Below are 22,252 nucleotides of genomic sequence, written 5' to 3'. Positions count from 1 at the left end.
CTCTCTACTTCGACCATCATCAGTTATTTTGCTCCCCAAATAGCAAAACTCATTTACTACTTTAAGTGTATCATTTCCTAATCTAATTCCCTCAGCATCACCCGACTTAATTCAACTACATTCCATTATCCTCGTTTTGCTTTTGTTGATGTTTATCTTATATCCTCCTGTCCATTCTATTCAAATGCTCTTCCAATTCCTTTACTGTCTCTGACAGAATTACAATGTTATCGGCGAACCTCAAAGTTTTTATTTCTTCTCCATGGATTTTAATACCTACTCCGAATTTTTCTTTTGTTTCCTTTACTGCTTGCTCAATGTACAGATTGAATAACATCGGGGAGAGGCTACAACCCTGTCTTACTCCCTTCCCAACCACTGCTTCTCTTTCATGTCCCTGCCATCTGGTTTCTGTACAAATTGTAAATAGCCTTTCGCTCCCTGTATTTTACCCCTGCCACCTTTAGAATTTGAAAGAGAGTATTCCAGTCAACATTGTCAAAAGCTTTCTCTAAGTCTACAAATGCTAGAAACGTAGGTTTGCCTTTCCTTAATCAGTATTGCCTCACGTGTTCCAGTATTTCCACGGAATCCAAACTGATCTTCCCCGAGGTCGGCTTCTATTAGTTTTTCCATTCGTCTGTAAAAAATTCGTGTTATTATTTTGCAGCTGTGTCTTATTAAACTGATTGTTCGGTAATTTTCACATCTGTCAACGCCTGCTTTCTTTGGGATTGGAATTATTATATTCTTCTTGAAGTCTGAGGGTATTTCGCCTGTCTCATACATCTTGCTCACCAGATGGTAGAGTTTTGTCAGGACTGGCTCTCCCAAGGCCGTCAGTAGTTCTAATGGAATATTGTCTACTTCAGGGGCCTTCTTTCGACTCAGGTCTTTCAGTGCTCTGTCAAACTCTTCACGCAGTATCGTATCTCCCATTTCATCTTCATCTACATCTTCTTCCATTACCATAATATTGTCCTCAAGAACATTGCCCTGTATAGACCATCTATATACACCTTCCACCTTTCTGCTTTCCCTTCTTTGGTTATAACTGGGTATCCATCTGAGCTCTTGATATTCATACAAGTGGTTCTCTTTTCTCCAAAGGTCTCTTTAATTTTCCTGTAGGCTGTATCTATCTTACCCCTAGTGAGATAAGCCTCTACATCCTTACATTTGTCCTCTAGCCATCCCTGCTTAGCCATTTTGCACTTCCTGTCGATCTGTTTGAGATGTTTGTATTCCTTTTTGCCTACTTCATTTACTGCATTTTTATATTTTCTCCTTTCATCAATTAAATTCAATATTTCTTCTGTTACCCAAGGATTTCTACTAGCCCTCGTCGTTTTACCTACTTGATCCTCTGCTGCCTTCACTACTTCATCCCTCAAAGCTACCCATTCTTCTTCTACTGTATTTCTTTCCCCCATTCCTGTCAATTGTTCTCTTATGCTCTTCCTGAAACTCTGTACAACCATTGGTTCTTTCAGTTTATCCAGATCCCATCTCCTTAAATTCCCACCTTTTTGCAGATTTTTGTGGTCAGAGTCCACATCTGCCTCTGGAAATGTCTTACAATTTAAAACCTGGTTCCTAAAACTCTGTCTTACCATTATATAATCTATCTGATACGTTTTAGTATCTCCAGGGTTCTTTCATGTATACAACCTTCTTTCATGGTTCTTAAACCAAGTGTTAGCTATGATTAAGTTGTTCTCTGTGCAAGATTCTACCAGGTGGCTTCCTCTTTCATTTCTTAGCCCTAATCCATATTCACCTACTACGTTTCCTTCTCTCCCTTTTCCTACACTTGAATTCCAGTCACCCATGACTATTAAATTTTCGTCTCCCTTCACTATCTGAATAATTTCTTTTATTTCATCATACATTTCTTCAATTTCTTCGTCATCTGCAGAGCTAGTTGGCATATAAACTTGTACTACTGTAGTAGGTGTGGGCTTCGTATCTATCTTTGCCACAATAATGCGTTCACTACGCTGTTTGTAGTAGCTTACCAGCATTCCTATTCGTTATTAAACCTGCTCCTGCATTACCCCTATGTGATTTTGTGTTTATAACCCTGTAGTCACCTGACCAGAAGTCTTGTTCCTCGTGCCACCGAACTTCACTAATTCCCACTATATCTAACTTTAACCTATCCATTTCCCTTTTTAAATTTTCTAACCTACCTGCCCGATTAAGGGATCTGACATTCCACGCTCCGATCCGTAGAACGTCAGTTTTCTTTCTCCTGATAACGACATCCTCTTGAGTAGTCCCCGCCCGGAGATCCGAATGGGGGACTATTTTACTTCCGGAATATTTTACCCAAGAGGACGCCATCATCATTTAATCATACAGTAAAGCTGCATGCCCTCGGGAAAAATTATGGCTGTAGTTTCCCTTTGATTTCAGCCGTTCATAGTACCAACACAGCAAGGCCATTTTGGTTATTGTTAAAAGGCCAGATCAGTCAATCATCCAGACTGTTGCCCTTGCAACTATTGAAAAGGCTGCTCCCCCTCTTCAGGAACCACAGGTTTGTCTGGCCTCTCAACAGATACCCCTACGTTGTGGTTGTACGTATGGTTCGGCTATCTGTATCGCTGAGGCACGCAAGCCTCCCCACCAACGGCAAGGTCCATTGTTCATGGTGGGAAGATAACAATGCTAACCTAAATTTTCTTAATTATGGCTTTATTTGTAAATGCTGAATTTTGCGAACATATATTGGACATGCTTGACCTACCAGTACCCAAATGGAATCATAAATTTTACGAGATTTTATATATTACACGAAATCACTTATTAGATACCACTGGAATTACAGAATTTTCAAAACAGAAATATAAAACAAAAATGGCCTTATTTATTTCATGGGGATGCAGCTTTGAACTTTTTTTTCGGAGGAGAAGTGATGTGACGCCACTCCATTGTTTGCCGTTTTCTTCGGTTCGAAGTGATGAACCCACATTTCATTGCCTGCGACAATTTCCTACAAAAAATTGTCACGATCCGCCTCGTAACTTTGAAGCAATTCCGCACAGATGCTCCTTCGTTGCTCTCCACAATCTTCTGTCAGCGGGTGAGGAACTTGGCGGGCAAACTGCTATACAAGTATGTCAGCACTACCAACGCAGACGCCCTGTTGAACAGCGGGGTATATGTTTGTGATCTGTCGAATGAGAGTGTCCACATGTCCCAACACTGCAGGACTCGCAGCAGTGTGCGGCTGGTCGGTACGCGGGAGATGGGCCAGGTTCTGCACGACCTTGTCGCGATGCTGACATATGCCTCGCCCGACGACTCGCCGTGCTTTTGCTGCCATGTCTTCGTAGACGTTCCGCGAGCGCCTGCGATGCACTGGTTTTCCGCCAAAAGAAACTCAATGACAGCGCTCTGCTTGGAACGCACCTCCGTTGCAGACGCCATTCTGAAGGCTACGTGTAGTGCTGCCACCTTTCGGAACTTGATGAAACTATAAGGGCTGAAGCACGAATATTTCACGACTTACCACAACAAATTCCTAATTTTTACAGTCGAAATGGCCGAGAAAAAAAAAAAAAGTGTTTCATTACTTCCTGGACGGCCCTCGCGTACGCCTCGATACGAGCAATAATTTGTCGCATCTTATATTCGTGGTCCTTGGCGCGAAATGTCAGTTGGCGGCGCTAGAATCGTTTGCAGTCAGCTTCAAATGTTAGTTCTCTAAATTTTCTGAATAGCGTTCCGAGAAAATAACGTTGCCTTCCCTCCAAGATTTCCATTCGAGTTCCCGAAGCCTCTTTGGAACACTCGCGCCGTGATCCAATCTACCTGCAACAATTTTAGCGGCACGCTTCTGAATTGCTTCGACGTCTTCCTTTCATCTGACATGGAGAGGATCCCAACAATGGAGCGGTATGCGAGAATGGATCTATATGCTGTGTCTCCTTTATGTACGAGGTGCGACAATAAAGTAATGAGACTGATTTTCTTTTGCAAGATGTGGCAAACCCTGCAGGCTTGCTTAGGCACAATTTCTTTGACCTTGGTCTATAAGCTGCTTCTAGTCCAAGTGGCACATCGATGCAACTGCTCAGTCGTGAGTTGTGCTGTAATATGTTAAGATATATTTGTGTCTCTCGTCACGGAAATGGAACCGCATAATATTGGGCAACCTCATAGACGGATGTCAACTTGGCTAAGGTGTGTTAAATTGGGTGAAAACGCGACGACAACTTACAGTAAGCTTCAGAAGGCTTTTGGAGAGGAGGTTATGCCAAGAGCTCAAAGCTTTCGTTGCCATAAAATGTTTAGTGAAAGCAGAACGAATGTTGAAGATGAAGACTGCAGTGGATGACCATCAACCTCACGGATGGATGTCAACTTGGCTAAGGTGTGTGAACTCGTACGATCTGATCGAAGATTTTCCATGAAAATGATTGCAGAAGAAATGAACATCAATCGAGACACGGTTCATCTAATAATAACTGAAAATCTTGGCAAGAGAAAAGTTTGTGCAAAAATTGTCCCCAAAAACCTCACAAGACAACAGCTAGAAACACGCCATTTTTAACCTCAAAACAAATTTCAGTACTACCATAGCCACCTTATTTACCAGTTATAGCTCCATGCGACTTTTATCTATTTACAAGAGTCAAAACGGTGGTCAAGGGACTCCATTTTCAAATAACACAAGATGCCAAAAAGCTGTGACGAGGGTCTTGGAGGATATTACAGTAGATGAATTCCAGAAATGTTACCATCAATGGCAGAAGCGCTGGAAAAAGTGTGTGCAATCAGAAGGGAGCTACTTTGAAAGAGACAACACTAAACTTGACTAAAACGGTAAGCAATGTTTTTTTTTTCACATCAGTGTCATTAGTTTATTGTCGCACCTCGTATGTGCTACACTGTCCCAAAATTCTCCGAATAGACCGAAGTCGACCATTCACCTTCACTACTACGATCCTCATGTACTTGTTCCAGTTCGTATCTCTCTGCAACGTTACGCCTAGACATTTAATCGATGTGGCTGTGTCAAGCTGGATACTACTGATCCTAAATTCGAACATTAAGGGATTCTTTCTCCTATTCATCCGCAACAGCTTTCATTTTTCCACATTCGGAGCTATGTGCCATTCATCACACTATCTCGAAATTTTTTGTACTTAATTTTGTACTCTCCTACAGTCACCCAACGACGAAACTTTCCCGTATACCACAGCATTATCAGCAAAAAGCCGTAGATTTCTCCATAAGATCATTTACATACCTAGAGAATAAGAGCATTCCTACCACTCTTAGTTGCGGCAGTCCTGACGATATCCTTGTCTCTGATGAACTCTCGGCGTCGATGACAACGTACTGCTTTCTATTACTTAACAAGTTTTCGAGCCGCTCACATATGTGGGAAGTTAATCCGTATGTCGAACGTTTGTCAGCAGTCTGCAGTGGATCACAGTGTTCAGACGCTTTCCGAAAATCTAGGAACATGGAACCTGCCTATTGTCCTCCATCCATGGTTTGTAAGATATTATGTGAAAAGGGCAAAACTTAATTTCACACGAGCATTACTTTCTGAATGCCTGCTGATTTGTGGTCAGAAACTTTTCCTCCCCGAGGAAATTTATTAGATTAGAACTGAGAACATGTTCAAGAATTGCGCAGCAAACCGATGTTAAAGATATTGGTCTGTAATTTTCCGGGTCCGTTCTTTTACTCTTCTTATATACAGAAGCCATTTGCGCTTTTTTTTCAGTCACGTGGGTCTTTGCACTGAGCGTGAGGATCACGATAAATGCACACTAAGTAAGGGGACATTACCGTGGAGTACTCTCTGTAAAACTGAACTGGGATTCCATCCGAATCTTACGACTTAATTGTTTTCGATTCCTTCAGTTGCTTCTCTACCTCAGGAATGCCTATAACTTTGTCCTCCATGCGGAAATCCGTTCGACTGTCAAACGACGGTGTCTTTCTTCAACGCTCAAATTTAAAACTTAAGCTTTCCTTTTGCTGTCTTCTGTTGTCACACCAGACTGGTCAACGAGTGATTGGATAAAAGCCTTTGACTCGCTTAGCGTTTTTGCGTTGGACCAGAATTATCTCGTGTTCTCGACAAGATATTTTGCGGAGTGACGGTAGTGGTTGTAGCATGCTTCGCGCATCGATCTTTTTACAGATGCACGAATTCCTGTTAACTTCTGCCAGTCGTCATTGCGCGTTTTCTTTTGAATCGAGAGTGCAACCTTTTCCGGAAAGTGTGTGTCGATTAGGGTATTTTGACGACCGCTGTTCGTACACTGTGGTGACACGGTTGCCAGCGGAACACAGTTTCTTGTACACACGCTGTAAATTCTACGTCATTCCAAGAAATGAGAACTTCAGAGTTTGCTGTGCTCGCGGGCGCGTCCGAACACAGTAGTTCTTACTGCCATGCCACCGTGTCACGCCTTGGAGCTGACCCACCTTACTGCGCTGATTCCATACAACCGACTCGGCGCTGATACGCCTCTTGACTGTCATAAGTTATGTCAGCTATGGAGCGCCTAGTACCATTCCTACGCCATTTACAAAGCTGCAAAGTGTTGAGTGTTACCCTTTTAAGGGGATTCTATTTGACCTGAGTGCCTTCGTTGTGAAAGTTCATCAGTCTTCTAGTGCAAAAAGAAGCAGGCTGCTGTTGTGACCATTTAAGGTCATAGGTCTGCCTCATATCTCTGCACACCCATGCAGGGCGGCGGGGGTGGGGGTGCAAGATGGGACTCGAGCGGAAATTATAATTGTATAAGAAGCATAGAGTTTATTCCGAGAAAAATGACCTTAAACATCTCAGTGTTTATATAAAGTCACAGGTTATGCTAAATGAAACGGCAAATTTATGCAATGTTTTTGACTTTAGGTACATATACTGTGTAAGGTAAGTCACTGAATGTTCTGGATGCAAGGCATCTTTTTTTATGAAGCTCACTTTCACCATTATGTCTTCAAACTGTGTTTGTAAAATGTTGCTCTCATAAAAAAGGTCTCGTCCAATATCAAAGTTGTGCATCGTGGTTCAAATTACATAGTGTTATATCCTGTGTGCCGATCATTAGCGTCAAAAAACACCACAAGGTTCAGAGGCCATGTTTGTTATCTTGTGTTCATTTCCGTTCCCTCTAGCATAAACGATTAGCCACAGATATAAGCTAATAATAGATAACACTGGCGAACTGTCTGCGAATGCGTATCTACTTGTGTTCGCTTCCATTCGTTCCAGTGTAAAAGGGGGCTTTCTGATCGCCAATGTCGGCAGCGACCGGCCTCAAAAGACTCGCGACTCAAAGTTGACCGATTTCTCTTTTTATAGAATTCGACCGATCCACTCGCTCAGGAGACCGTGAATAAAGAGCATGAGAACGAAAGTCTTGGAGCTGACAGAATTTTATGTTTTTCGAGCCACTGTTCGTCTCGCTATGATATACTTAATCGTGTAATTTTTTCACGTGTGTTTCAGCGCTGGAGATATTTTCTTGAAAATACTGCAAAATTTCGAGTACATACAGTGAGAAAAAATTCTATTCTTACTGCTTGTAAGCATTGTCGAGAGAGAGAGAGAGAGAGAGAGAGAGAGAGTGTTGGGGGGCATCAATTGTGTTACCAGACAACAATCAGTGCATGTCTCCTCCGAATAAAATTTTCCGGTGGCACATTGTTGGAGTAATCTCGCTCGATCAAAGGCGAGAACAGTAAGCATGAACTTTGGATTCAGCAGCGTTCTCGCTGATCTTAAGAATTAATTGCAAAGTTGTGCAGAGTGAAGCCGTTCCATAACACCATTTCATTCCTGGACCTGCACTTCATTAGAATAATGTGCAGATTCCTTTTGTTCCTTGACGTATCTGTTCAAAATTCTAGAACAGCTAGAAAATAGTATAGTGTCGCGAACGCCCTGAGAATCGATAAAGTCGAGGACAGTAGTTCAGGTACAAATAATCATTGACCCAAGGGTGTGCAGGTGATTTCTTCTTTTATGCTTTTTTTGATGATGTTGCTCTTTGCTTTCGGTTGTTCTAAAGTATTCTCGATTTCATGTTGCTGTGTGGTATGGAAAAAAAATTGAAGGATTTCTATTAGCAAGCTTATGTGTTGAGGGTGTGATTTCGGAATCCTTTAAAGTGATGACCCCGACTTGGTAATGTCAGACAGGCAGGCAGTTTTATTGTCAACTGTTTCACGAACATTTGCGTCTGTGTGATTGCAAGCATGTCAGGACTACGAGCTATCATCTTGCCAGTAACAGGATCGTGGAGCGTATGCAGTGCATGCTCGAAGGTGCTTTATATTGCTATTCAGAGTTATGGACAGGCGAAATTCCATTAGTTCTACTTGGGTTCAGAGATTGCAGATGTCATGGAAGAGCAGTTGAATAGAATGTATACTGTCTTGAAAAGAGATAATAAGATGAACTCACCAAAAGTAAACAAGGGTAATGGAGTGTAGCTGAGTTAAATCATATGCTATGGAATTAAATTAGGAAAAAATACACAAAAAGTAGTAGATGAGTTTTGCTATTTGGGCTGCTAAATAACTTATGATGAGCGAAGGACAGTGGAAACAAAATGCAGACTGGCAGTAGCATGAAAAGAATTTGTGAAAAAGAGGAATTTGTTATCATTTAATATAAATTTAAATGTTATAAAGTCTTTTCTGAAGACATTTGTCTGGAGTGCAGCATTCTAAGATGGCGAAACGTCGATTATAAGCATTTCAGATAACACAAGAATAAAAGCCTTTCAAATCCCGTGCTATAGAAATATGTTGAAGATTAGAGGGCAGATTGAATAACCATTGAGGAGGTGGTGAATTAAATTGGAAAAAAAGAAATGTGTGGCACAACTTGACTGTAAGAATGAGTTAGTTGATAGAGTACATACAGAGGCAGCAAGGACGTATAAGTTTGGTAATGGAAGTAGGTATGCTGTGATGAAGAAGCTTGCACAGGATAGATTAGTATGGAGAGCTGCAGCAAAGCAGTTTTCAGACTGGACACAACAACAACATAAAGTAAATGGTCCTTTCCACAGGAACCTTAATTGTTACGTAATCAGTAATATGCTTGCCAGAGCAACTACTATTAAACACTGTTTTACAGGAGCACAGGAAAGGGGTGGGGGAGGTAGTGATGGCAACAGAGACAATGCTTTAGCATACTTTTGGCCATTTGCTTACCTAGTAATTAGCTGCAAGCCAATCATGGTGGTTCATATTCATGGGTTTATGTGGGATGAGTAGAAATATTGAGTTAAGAGTTTCTTTTCCTCCTTCAGAGCAAATTGCCAAGTGCCCAGCTTTCTTGAAAGCCAATGGATGTGAATAGCAGAGGGTAAATAGCACCAGATGGCTAATGAACTAAACATCCACATTTCATAAGTAGATCAAAACATTTAGCATAACATACGTGTACTCAACAGCAATTACAGGGAGAAATTTATGTTTCAACTTGGGACATGGGCACCAAATCCATTGGTCAGGAACTGTGTGCCACTATGCAGGTGAAAAATATGCATGGTCACGATAGACAAGGTATGTTCATGCTTACGAAGCAGTAATTGAGAAGATGTATTTATCTGTACATTGAAGGTTTATTTCTATATGAGGTGCAATCAAGTGCACCCAGAAGAGCCTGGAAGGCCACCAGCCAATCTTGGGGGTCAAGAGGTGCTCACCTTAGAAAACTATGTTTCACAATTTTGTACTTAGATCATTGTAAGGGTCAGGAAGGAAAGATGACCCAGCTAGCTAGGTGCTTGCACAAGAGGACTGATGACTTGGGTCAACACTTTTCAGTAGCTGCCAGCTCATTATTTCACCCCAAATTTTCCTCTTGACAGTACAGGTTGTGCATAGGGGGCAGATTTGTTGTCTGCGGTTTGAGGAAGTGAGCAACCTCTACTGAAGCAATTGTCCTTCTGTAGAACTTAGGTCCTCTTTCAATTACAGCTACACCATAAAAATTTTTAAAGAAAATTTTGAAATTTATGAAATTTTTTTAAAGAAAATTTTGAATTTTATGCTTACTAGGTAGACAAGGTGGGCGACATATACACATCTCTTCTACTTGACTGTCAGTTGTTGATGATGAAAAATGTTTGTAGGCCACTACCTGGATTCAAACTAGAAATAGTTAAATAGAACATTACCACACCAGGGCATGTTAGAGACTCTATTATGTAGATGTAGGAAGAAAAATTTGCAAATGTGCAACAAGTCAGAATTCCTGTGGCCTCCATAGGCAAGGCATGGAAGGAGGACTGCAGTGGGCGAGGCCGGAGCCTGCTGGGGAAGTGCCTGTGCGACCGGCTGTACCACGGGCCGCGATGCCAGTACCGGGAAGAGTGTGAGACGTCTGCCGACTGTGGACCGCACGGAGCTTGCATTGACATCGGCGCCACCACACCACCCCGCAGGCAGTGCTACTGTGATGTCGGCTGGTTTGGTCCTGGGTGCAACAAGAGTGAGTAATTCAGTTATGCATAAATTTCATTTCTATATTGAAAATGTATGGAACACCTTGCAGATGAAAACCTGTTTACTGGACCAGGACTCAGGGCTAGATGTTTTCCTTTTGCTAGCAGTGCTCTGCCATATGTCTCACTCAGTGCTCTACCATATGTCTCACTCAGGTGTGCCTAACAGCCTGATAAAAAGAATCAGTTAGGCAGTATTTCCCTCCAGCTTTTCTATAGAGGTCTGTCTGTGTACCTTTCTGGACTAGCCGTAGTTAACTGTAGCATTCAGAATAAATCTCTCAGTTTGCAGCAGAGGATTTGTGCCTAAGCTATTCTCTGCCTTATCCTTTTTCCCAGGGATCCTGTTATAGAAAAGTGTGCAGGAGACTGTCCACAGAATTTGAAAAAATTTAGAAGATAGATAGTGCTGAGTTAGAGCTTTGAGTCACTTCATGAGGCATGGTCAGATGGTTCGGCTGACTGCGATAACTCAGCGAGAGATGAGTACCTTTGTTAAAGTCTCAATCTTGCATTTCATTATAACAAGCATTTATCAGCAGGTATAGACCCCCAGTTGTGACACCTGTGTTACTTTATGATCAGCATTTTCTTGCAACTCTGTGACTACCACTGTGTTCATGACAAGCTGCTGTCAGTGTTTATTTTACTATTACTATTGTTTTTAGTTATCAGCCATCTTTGTGGCATCTGTATACAGCAAATAAGAGCATAAAACAAACAGAAATACATGTACATTCAATGGAAATGTGAGGTTGTATAAACTAATACTTACAGAAAACCAAATATTAGTCACTTGTCATCTAAACCTTAATCATGGCTGGGCTATTATTACAACCTTGTCTCTCATCAGAGCTGCTGAACAACAAAGTGGCAGACCTCATTATTATGCTTATTTTACACTGTGGCAATAAAGAAATCGGACTCATATTGAAAAGACTTACGCACTGAAATTTTGTCCCCTTAAATGTTGTCCATTACCTCATCTCAGCACCACTCCATTCGAATTTTCCACTCTTGGAAGCAGTGCTGCAAGTCTTTTTCTATTATGCTGTTTAGGAGGCTTGTTGCTTTTTCCTTAATTGCACCCATGGACACGAACCTGGTTCCTTTAGTGCAGAGTTTAGCTTTGGGAAGAGAAAGAAATCACATGGTGCCAGGTCAGGAAAATACAATGGATGTTCAATCAATGGAATGTTGTTTTTCACCAAAAACCTCTTCACAGATATCGCATTGTGTGCCGGCTCGTTGTTCTGACAAAGAATCCATGAGCGATTCTTCCACATCTGGTTTCTTTCATCGCATCCATTCACACCTGATCTTGGGGCAACCAATCAATGCAGTTAAAACAGGAAAAAGCAACAAGCCTCCTCAACAGCATAGCAGAAGACGACTTGCAACTCTGCAGTGTAGATAACCCTTGAATATAGAAAAAAAACAATCATCATTACTTTGAATTTTGATTGCTCATGTGCTTTTTCTTCTTCGTAGGGGATTGAGGCTCTTCCATTGCATGGATTGTTGCTTAGTCTCTGGAGCATGTTGGAATATCCATGTTTCATCATGCAATTGCTTTGCTGAGGTAATCAGCATCATTTTCAGTGTTTTTGAGAGTGTCAGCATAGCAGTCCACATGATGTCACTTTTGCTCGTTTATGAGAATTCTTGATACCACTTTAGCACAAACCTTTGTCAAGTCCAGATCATTGTGAAAAATCTGTCTAACAGTTTCCTTATTGATGCAGGCAATTTCAGAAATTGCTGAAATGCTTAGGTGGCAGTCTTCTTGAACAATTCTACTGACTTTCTCCATGTTCCCTTCAATATTCAAAATGGAAGGACAGACTGATTTTGAATCATCTTTGATTCCTTCCCTACCATATTTGAAGCTCAGACATGGATCACCAGAAAACTCAACAAATTGTAAGTTTCTGTGGCAGACTTTCCAAGCTTTCTGAGGAATTTGATGTTAAGATGTTGTTCCATTTTAGAGCGTAGCATAATTCCGATGGAGCTCTGACACACAACTCATTTCTAAGAAGGTTTACAACCAGACTAACCACCACAGAGGCATGAAATTATGTACACATGCCATGGTGAGTCCCAATGTTACTCCCCCCACTCTTCTCATTGTCCTTGACAGAGTCGGAAATGCACACAACAGCCAATCTGGTTTCTTTATCGCCACGCCTCATAACATGCTTATATTTTACTAGAGATCGTGTGGTACACTCACAATAGATGATCCATAATAAAAAGAAAATACAGTTGCATGTTAGGTGCGAAGACACAGTTACAACTGATTGGCAATAAATTACAAACAAGCCAAAGAGTATCAGTATTATGAAATTTTTATTTTCATAATATTGTTTTTTGTTATTTTCATAATATTGATAATATTTTATTCTTTTCATAATAATGTTACATTCCATCCTGGGTTTTCCATTGTTCAAGGAGTATCAGAGCAGAAGTCTATGTTATGAAGTGATCCAGTGCAGTGAGGATGAATGCAAAAGTGGTAAACTGATGCAGCTTCATACAGTGCGTGTTAAAAATAAATGAATTATTGTGCATAAGTTACCAAAGAAATTTAGCATCTAGATTTACAATCAGTGTACAGATTTCTTTAAAACATAGTTACTGTAAAATTGAGTACAGAATCAAAAATGATCTGCACTAGCTCCCTGCTCCTGCTTCACATGGCTAGCATAAAGTACCTGTAGCCAGACGACTCGCCTGGTGTAGTGGTAATAAATTATGTATATAAACCTTACAAATACACATGTTGGTGATAAGATTGCAATCATTCGGAAAGGGATATGGTATATATTCATGATTATACATTAAGAACAATTTATGCAATCAATTTGTTTCAAACTTTAGAGAAGGAATCTTTTGTAAAGTTCAAATAATAAGAATATTTTATGTATAATGTGCTTATGTCTGGTATAAGTTTAAAGCACAGTGTCTGACGAAACTGTTATTTCTACCAAGGATGACCAATTTGTCTCAGGAATCATCTCTGGATTTGTGTACAATAACTGTGCCATTGAAATACTCATAGCATTCCAAATGTAATAACTTCATCATTAATCTAGTGTTCTCAATTTACAATATGTATCTCACAAAACTCACATGATTTTTATCATGCGTACAACCTCAGCACTGATAAGACAAAAACTGAAGTGGAAAATTTGGAAAATGTGTATATGTGCATCATACAAATTACTTAGCTGACAGTAGGTAGTACTGTGTGAGGTAGTTATTGTTGACTCCTGTGTTACTGTGATGTAACTTCATTCTGTTTTACACTGTTTTTTATCCTGGTGGTAATTGCACATAATTGTTGCAGTTAGGATCTCTATTAAACAAAGATAACTTCAGTTTTGATTGTGAACAACACTTATGCTGTCTATATCTCTGTGTGTGACTTCCGCTTTTGCGAAAGTGTGAACCACAGGTTGAGTTGCTTACACTGTGGGATGGAGGTGGGTATGGTTTTCCCTGTCTTCTTCCATTCTTTTGACATGTTCACATGTCCTAACCATTCTAGCTGCCTTTATTCTATTCTATCCATAATAACATAATCGATCTGGGTCTTTTCTCTTACTTCCTCATTTCTGAAAATGTCAGGCAATTTTACACGCTCTTCTCAATTGATTCATTTCTAAAGCTCTGAGTATTTATTCCTGTGAATTCTCAACACTCACTCTCATAACTTGTTATTGATTACCTGATGAATCCGTATAGTTGAATTTAACCTTTAAACTCAATTTTGAGGACCAAAGTACAGTATTTAATTTTTGGGTAGCCACCTTTCCCTGCCTGAACCATTGTTGGATATCTTTGCCACATCTTCCAACACGTGATAGGCTATTACCTAGATACTTAAACTCTGACACACTTTAATTTGGTATCTGCGAATGTCCTGGTTACTTCCCTCCTCTCTGTAGCATAAATATTCTGTCTTCTCAAAATTAATTTTCAAACTCCATTTTTTTATTCTTCCAAAAACTTCTTATGCATGTAAGATACATCCTCTGCATCATTTGCTGCAACAGCTGTATCGTCAGCACAGAAAAGTATGTATGAACACTGGTTACTTACTTAAGTTGCTATTCCCATGCACTTTGCACACCAATGATTCAGTGTCTTCTGCACATACACCGTAAAGAGTGGGAAAGACAGACAGCATCCTTTTTCTAGTCCTTTAGTTACTCAGAAGGCTTCTGTAGAAATTTCTTTCATCACTTTAATGACTCTTAGAGATTTGTGGTACATGTTACATAAGTTTTTAGGCAATTTACCTGGTCAGAACACCTTGAACAATCTTTTTAGTGGCACTGTGTAATATGCATTTCCCATATCTATGAAAATCAAATTTATTTCCAATGTCTTATCCATGAACTGTCTTAGGCTAAAGATATAATCTGCTCGTGACCTGCTTCTTCAAAAGAGCTTTATTCTTTCACTTCAGTTATAATCTTCTCCATTCTTGATTTTAAATTCCTCCCTTACAGCCTGCTAATTGAACCTGGAACACTCATGCCACAGTAACTGCTATATACATTCTTGTTCCCTTTTTTATTTACGGGACTTAAATACATGAAGTTCCACTCTGCTGGAATTCCCTCACCATATCACATGTGTTTATATTAAATAACTTGCTCAGATATTCATTCAGAATGCTTGGGGCATACTTTAGTAACTCTAATGGTATATTTACAGATGCTAGTAATTTACCGATTCTCATTTGTGTAGCTGCCTTCTGTACTTATTTAGCACTTATTTTCTTTACCTCTTCACCATTCTGGTTCCTTTTCATCTTGTATATACTCTATCCTTGTTTCTGTTAGCAGGACTTCAAAATGCTTCTCCCACTGTATCTGATAATCAGCAGGTTCTCTCTTTCTTTCACCTCTTTTCTTAGTCCTGAAACCATTTTTCATGCTGCTGCTACTTTTGTGCAACCCCAGAAACAATTAACTTTCTCACATATTTCCTACCAGATTTAATTTTTTTTATTTGCAGATGTAATTTTATACTGCTCTGTTCATTCTAACTATCATGTTTGTCACTTGTACTTGACAAGTTATTTTAAACATCTCTCTTAGGTAAGGTTTTTTTTTTTGGGGGGGGGGGGGGACGGTCTCAGGAGATATCGCTTCACCTTTGATAACCTGGCTCTCCTGGTAGTGTCTGTGGAACATGATTTACTGTACTGGCACTATGTAATGGATATATTTTTTGACACACCGAGAAAGTGTGCCACCTGAACAGGCTTCAGAAGGCCCAATGACATCGAGTGACCACTGTTTTGTCCTCAGCCAACACGTGTCACCATATGCAGATATGGTGCAGCATGTGGTCAGCACACAGCTCCTTGCCATTGTCAGTTTTATGATCAGAGCCACTGCTTCTCGGTTGAGTAGCTCTCAATTTGTCTTACAAGGGGTGAGTGCAACCCACTTGCTAACTGCACTTGGTAGACCCCGCTGGTCACTCATCTAAGTGATAGCCAAGCCTGACCATGCTTAACTTCATTTTAGGAATCAGTGTTACCACAGTGGCAAGGCTTTTGCCATATGATACTACCTGGAGACACATTATCCTCAAGCAGCTCCATGAATGGGGTTTTCGAAGGTGTCTTCCCACCTTTATGTGGTCCTTCCTATCGCCATGCTACTTTAGGTACTGACTCAGTGACATCCTCTCTCATCAGCTCGAGTAGGAGAACGATGTCCCTTAAGGCTGTGTTTTTGGTATCACTGTCTTTCTTATCACTATTAATCATATCACATCAGTACTTAAATTTCCTGTCCAGTGTTCTTTGTCTGTGGATGATTTCTCTGTCATTTGTTCCTCCTCAAGCCATGCAACAAAAACTCATTACTTGCATCTAACTCTTTGATGGTTGTATGAATGGGACGAGAAGAGGGTTTTTAAATTTTCAACTGAGAGGCCATGGTGTGTTCTTTTAAACTATTCTCATTCTGTTTCAAATATTCCTAAACTGAGGATGAGGGGACACTGTCCTTAATTTCAAAGAAACAGTGAGATTCCTGGGTCTCACATTTGACTATAAACTTATATGGATGCGACACCTTAAGAACCTGAAAAGACATTCCCTTGAATGTATTTTGAAGGGTCTGCGTCATAATTCATGGGGAGCAGACTGAATGTGTCTGATCAGTTTTACAGAGCCTTCATGCAATCTCGGCTTGATTATGAGTGCATGGTTTGTGGATCTGTAGCACCCTCCTATTTAAAGATGTTGGATGTGATGTACCATGAAGGACTTAGGGGGGGCATTTATAACCAGCCCCAGACCGAGCCTCTGTGCTGAGGCTGCTGAGCCGCTGCTTCATTTCAGGCAACAACTTATCATGGTACAACAGACCTATAAATCAACACCCACACCAAAAACACCTATATTCCCTATCATTGCATAGGTTTTTCATAATTGGCAACTAGCAATGAGCCCTATGAGACTCGTGTGAAGGATTGCCTTTTAGAGTTGAGTATGGTTGATTTTAAAGTTTTACTCCAAGGTTGGAGCAGATCACCTTGGCTTCTGCAGAGGTCCAGAATTATTTTAGGTTAATGAATCACAAGAGAGATTGCATAGAGATGGGGTATTTACTGCAGAGCTGCATGCTATGCTGGAGGCACCGGAGCAGACAAAGTGTTTACCAGGCAAATAGTTTCTCATCTGCTCTGATTTTCTTAGTGCCCTACAGTCTTTGCAGCACAAGTACTAAGCAAAGAAAATGGTCCAGCTCATACATGACCAACTGTATTTCCTTTAACAATGAAGGAAGCGGGTATTATTCTGCCAGGTATTGGGGCATGTTGGACTTGGAAAAGTGTACAAGCAGACCGGACCACCAAGGAGGACTGCAGGGAACATTATATGACACAGTGTGCCATTCCCCTGCAGGTTGCCATTTCACTGCTGTGTCAGAGACCCATGCAATTGAGAGGAGTAATGGGCAGTGAGGGAGAATAAGTTGTGATTGGTGAAGTCAGTGGTGTGAGCACAAAAGGACAGAATACTTGTCACTGAGTTGCTTGTCATTCATAAATGTACTCCCATTGATGATCAACAGTACTGAGAAGTTTGAACTGGCTGATGTTTGAAGATCCAAATTATCTCAAGGAAAAATGCTTGAGAAATTTTGGAAACCTAGTTTGAACTGGCTCATGTTTGAAGCTCCAAATTGTCTCATGGAAAAATGTTTGAAAAATTTTGGAAACCAATTTCCTCTTTGGAACATTACAGCAGGGAAACATGGTATTCACATATAAATTGTGAATACAGGTTAACATTCGTCAGAGCATCAAGAGTGTTAAAAAAGTAATACTATTTTCCATGCTCCAGCTCATCGAGTGATTAAAAAACATTTCATGATAGTGTACCTTGTATGTTTTGTATTTATTATGTTACGTCAAGTACATATTTTGAGTGCCAGTGTAAATTTAAATTTAGGTCTATGTTGTGAAAAATTTAACATTTTACCTTTATGAAAGTAAATTAATTTTTTGGAATTTTTGTTAAGTACAATACTATTTACTGAAAACATTGAGCTTAGAGACATAGTAGAGCATTTTTTGCAATATGACAAGATAAATTCTCCCTGTAATATTTCTGCTGTGTTAGTATCTTATGTACATCAGAAATATATTTGTTTACAGCTTGCAAAATGTTTCTGGTATTATCAACACATTAGCACTACTAATCCATAACCGGAACTTGCAGGTGCCTTCAAAAATGTTGAAAATTACGAGGGTCGGTCAAAAAGTAATGCCTCCCATTTTTTTTCTACTTAAAAAAATTAAGTTAAGTGAAAAATTTGAATTTGGCGCCATTCCTCAAACCTTCTTCTGCAATCCACTGCAGTAGTAACTTTCTGTGTCAACAGGTGGCAGCACATCAGAAGTTTGTAAGATGGCCGACATGGATGTTCGTTTGAGACAGCGTTGTGTGATTGAATTCTTGAATGCAGAAGGTGAAACGCCCATACGCATTCATGAAAGACTGAAGAAGGTGTATGGTGTTGTTACAGTGGATGTCAGCACTGTTAGACGATGGGTTCGTCGTTGTAAGGAAGCTGAAGGGCAAACACCGTTGACTGACGAAAAGCGGAGCGGCAGGCCGGTGAGTGCAGTGACTCCACAAAACATTCAGCAAGTTGATGACATCATTCGTGGTGACCATCGGGTGACTGCAGATGAAGAAGCTCATCGTGGGATTCATTTTGAAGATGAGGAGGCCGTCAAAACATCCGTGCGTCAATGGCTTAGGAAGCAGAGCTGTGATTTTTACCGTGCTGGGATACATGCCCTTGTTCAAAGATGGACCAAAACTGTAGAGATGGGCGGAGATTACATTGAAAAATGACAAAATGATCCTCAATGTTGTGGTTTTCAACCTATGTAATTGCATTTAAATTTCCTGACAATTAAATGTAGAAAAAAAATAGGAGGCATTACTTTTTGACTGACCCTCGTATAATAATGCTACTAGAGCAATAGATGTCGCCCATAAAAAATTTGCAGTAACATAGCTGTGCACCCTACCCAAAAAGAAAAAAAAAAAAATCCACTAACATCTCATAATAAATACTGGTAATACTGTATGATTTTTTGATGTCTGAAATGTAATTTCTGTAGTTTCTGTGCAAAAATAATAGGGTGTATACCACCAAATTTCTACAGAAAAGTTCTTCCACTTCTAATTATAATACATACATTAAAAAAAAGTTTTGCATCACCCCAGTTTCCAGAACTCCTGATGATAGGCATTGACTGTGGATGTTGTATCACAGACACAGTTCCTTTGGCTGTTCAGAGATGTTACTAAACCCGCCCAAAGATGTAAACAACCATGCATGAGCAGTGCCTATTAGACGGAGGGGGTCCTACAGGCGATCAGCTCCAGTCTTTCCAACAGGAAGGAGGTCCACTGCTCGTGTTGTCTGTAGTTCAACCATGCCTAGACGGTAAATGTTACGGTTTGATCTCGTCTGTATTGTTACTTTGTGCCACGAAGGGCTCTCAATAAGAGAAGTGTCCAGGAGTCTCGGAGTGAACCAAAGCGATGTTGTTTGGCTATAGAGGAGATACATAGAGACAAGAACTGTTGATGACATGCCTCACTCAGTCTGCCCAAGGGCTACTACTGCAATGAATGACTGCTGTCTATGGATTATGGCTCTGAGGAACCCTGAAATCAATGCCACCATGTTGAATAATGCTTTTTGTGCAACCACAGGATGTCATGTTACGACTCAAACTGTGCACAATAGGCTGCATGATGTACAGCTTCACTCCCATCATCCATGGCGAGGTCTATTTTTGCAACCTTGACACCATTTCAGCGTGGTACGGATGGGCCAGCTACATGCCAAATGGACCGCTCATGATTGACATCGCATTCTCTTCACTGATGAGTGTCGCGTATACTTTCAACCAGACAATCGTCAGAGACATGTTTGGAGGCAACCTGGTCAGGCTGAACGCCTTAGATTCACAGTCCAGTGAGTGGAGCAAAGTGGAGGTTCCATGTTGTTTTGGGGTGGCATTATGTGAGGCCAACATACGCCGCTGGTGGTCATGGAAGGTGCCATAATGGCTATATGGTATATGAATGTCATCCTCTGAACGATAGTCCAACCATATCAGCAGCATATTTTAGAGGCATTCGTCTTTGTGTATGACAATTCGCACCCCCATAGTGCACATCTTGTGAATGACTTCCTTCAGGATAATGACACCGCTCGACTAGAGTGTCCAGCATGTTCTCCAGACATGAACCCTACTGAATATGCCTGGGATGGATTGAAAAGGGCTGTTTATGGACAATGTAGGATAATGGAATGTAGTCAAATGAAGTTGGGTGATGCTGAGGGAATTCCATTAGGAAATGAGACACTTAAAGTAGTAAAGGAGTTTTGGTATTTAGGAAGTAGAGAGGATATAAAATGTAGACTGGCAATGGCAAGGAAAGCATTTCTGAAGAAGAGAAATTTGTTAACATCGAATATAGATTTAAGTGTCAGGAAGGCATTTCTGAAAGTATTTGTATGGAGCATAGCCATGTATGGAAGTGAAACATGGACAATAACTAGTTTGGACAATAAGAGAATAGAAGCTTTCAAAATGTGGTGCTACAGAAGAATGCTGAAGATTAGATGGGTAGATCATATAACTAATGAGGAGGTATTGAATAGAATTGGGGAGAAGAGACGTTTGTGGCACAGCTTGACTAGAAGAAGGGATCGGTTGGTAGGACATGTTCTGAGGCATCAAGGGATCACCAATTTAGTATTGGAGGGAAGCGTGGAGGGTAAAAATCGTAGAGGGAGACCAAGAGATGAATACATTAAACAGGTTCAGAAGGACATAGGTTGCAGTAGGTACTGGGAGATGAAGAAGCTTGCACAGGATAGAGTAGCATGGAGAGCTGCATCAAACTAGTCTCAGGGGTGAAGGCCACAACATCAACAAGAACATGGACAATGTGACCCACCAACGACTCTCAGGGATTTATGCCGAATCACTGTTGAGGAGTGGGACAATCTGGACCAACAGTGCCTTGATGAACTTGTGGATAGAATGCCAGGACGAATACAGGCATGCATCAATGCAAGAGGACGTGCTTCTGCGTATCAGAGGTACTGGTGTGTATAGCAATCTGGACCACCACCTCTAAATGTCTCACTGTATGATGGTACAACATGCTATGTGTGGTTTTCTTGAGTAATAAAAAGGGCGGAAATGATGCTCATGTTGATCTCTATTCCAATTTTCTGTACAGGTTCTGGAGTCCACAAAACTGAAGTGACGCAAAACTCTTTTTGATGTGTGCATGAATTTATCATTGCTCTGTGCTTCTAACAATAATTTTTTTAATTGTTCAGGATCACCTGTGCGGACTACAGAAATAGATTTTTCACAGTACACCCAGCGAAATATGAGTGTTGATGTTACTCTCTACTGGAGAATATTTAAGGAACAGAAGGAACTGGAAGCTGTTTTGGTTGTCAACGGTACCAGTTGGGTGGGACTGGGTTGGAGACCTCGCTCTCTAACTGCAACATGCCGCAACTTCCCAGAAATTAAGGACACTGTCATTGTGACACCACCAGTCACAACACCTGCAGGTGGGTTATCAGATCCTGTACACATTACTATAAGCTCTGTTGTGCATGGTATCCATAAATACAAGATATAAATTTACGTTTTCAAACATAACTGCATTTGTCTGTTACTGGAGTTGATAATGTAGGAGAACACTTACCAAATAATGGAAGTGGTGATTCGTCAACAGGCACACACAAAACAGGAACTTGCTAGCTTTTGGAATAAATCGTTTGGCGAACTAGAGTACACACACACACTCACACACACACACACACACACACACACACACACACACACAGAGAGAGAGAGAGAGAGAGAGAGAGAGAGAGAGAGAGAGAGAGAGGACTAGAGTACGGTGGGTAAAGGGAGGAGAGGTGGGAGACAGAGAGAATGGTTGGTGAGGGGTAGCTAGTGGCACAGAGGGAAGCAGTAAGTTTGGTGACTAGGAATGTGGAGAGGGAGGTGTGAGAGGTACATACATACTGGAGCTGCTGAGGTGTGGCACTTGATGAAGATGAAGGGGAAGTGTTGGTTAGAAGGGGCTGATAGGACAAAGGAAAGGGAAAGTGTTGGTATCCCTGTCCTCGGCCCTGTCACCCCTTTCTAAA

At 40.8% G+C, this 22,252-nt stretch overlaps 1 protein-coding gene across 7 annotated transcripts in view; it reads left to right on the top strand.

Annotated features, from left to right (window-relative positions):
• The window catches only part of LOC126272819 (uncharacterized), a 468,602-nt gene that overhangs the window by 369,181 nt on the left and 77,169 nt on the right, over positions 1 to 22,252 (top strand). For all 7 annotated transcript variants that reach the window (XM_049976008.1, XM_049976014.1, XM_049976010.1 and 4 more), the window contains exons 6-7: positions 10,265 to 10,486; positions 21,422 to 21,664. In XM_049976008.1, the coding sequence (XP_049831965.1) occupies positions 10,265 to 10,486; positions 21,422 to 21,664 (465 nt within the window). The remainder of the gene's footprint in view (positions 1 to 10,264; positions 10,487 to 21,421; positions 21,665 to 22,252) is intronic.

This window comes from Schistocerca gregaria, chromosome 5 (assembly GCF_023897955.1).
Source record: "Schistocerca gregaria isolate iqSchGreg1 chromosome 5, iqSchGreg1.2, whole genome shotgun sequence".
Lineage (NCBI taxonomy): Eukaryota > Metazoa > Arthropoda > Insecta > Orthoptera > Acrididae > Schistocerca > Schistocerca gregaria.
The sequence above is the reverse complement of the archived record's forward strand: the minus strand, read 5'-3'. Positions and strand labels throughout refer to the sequence as shown.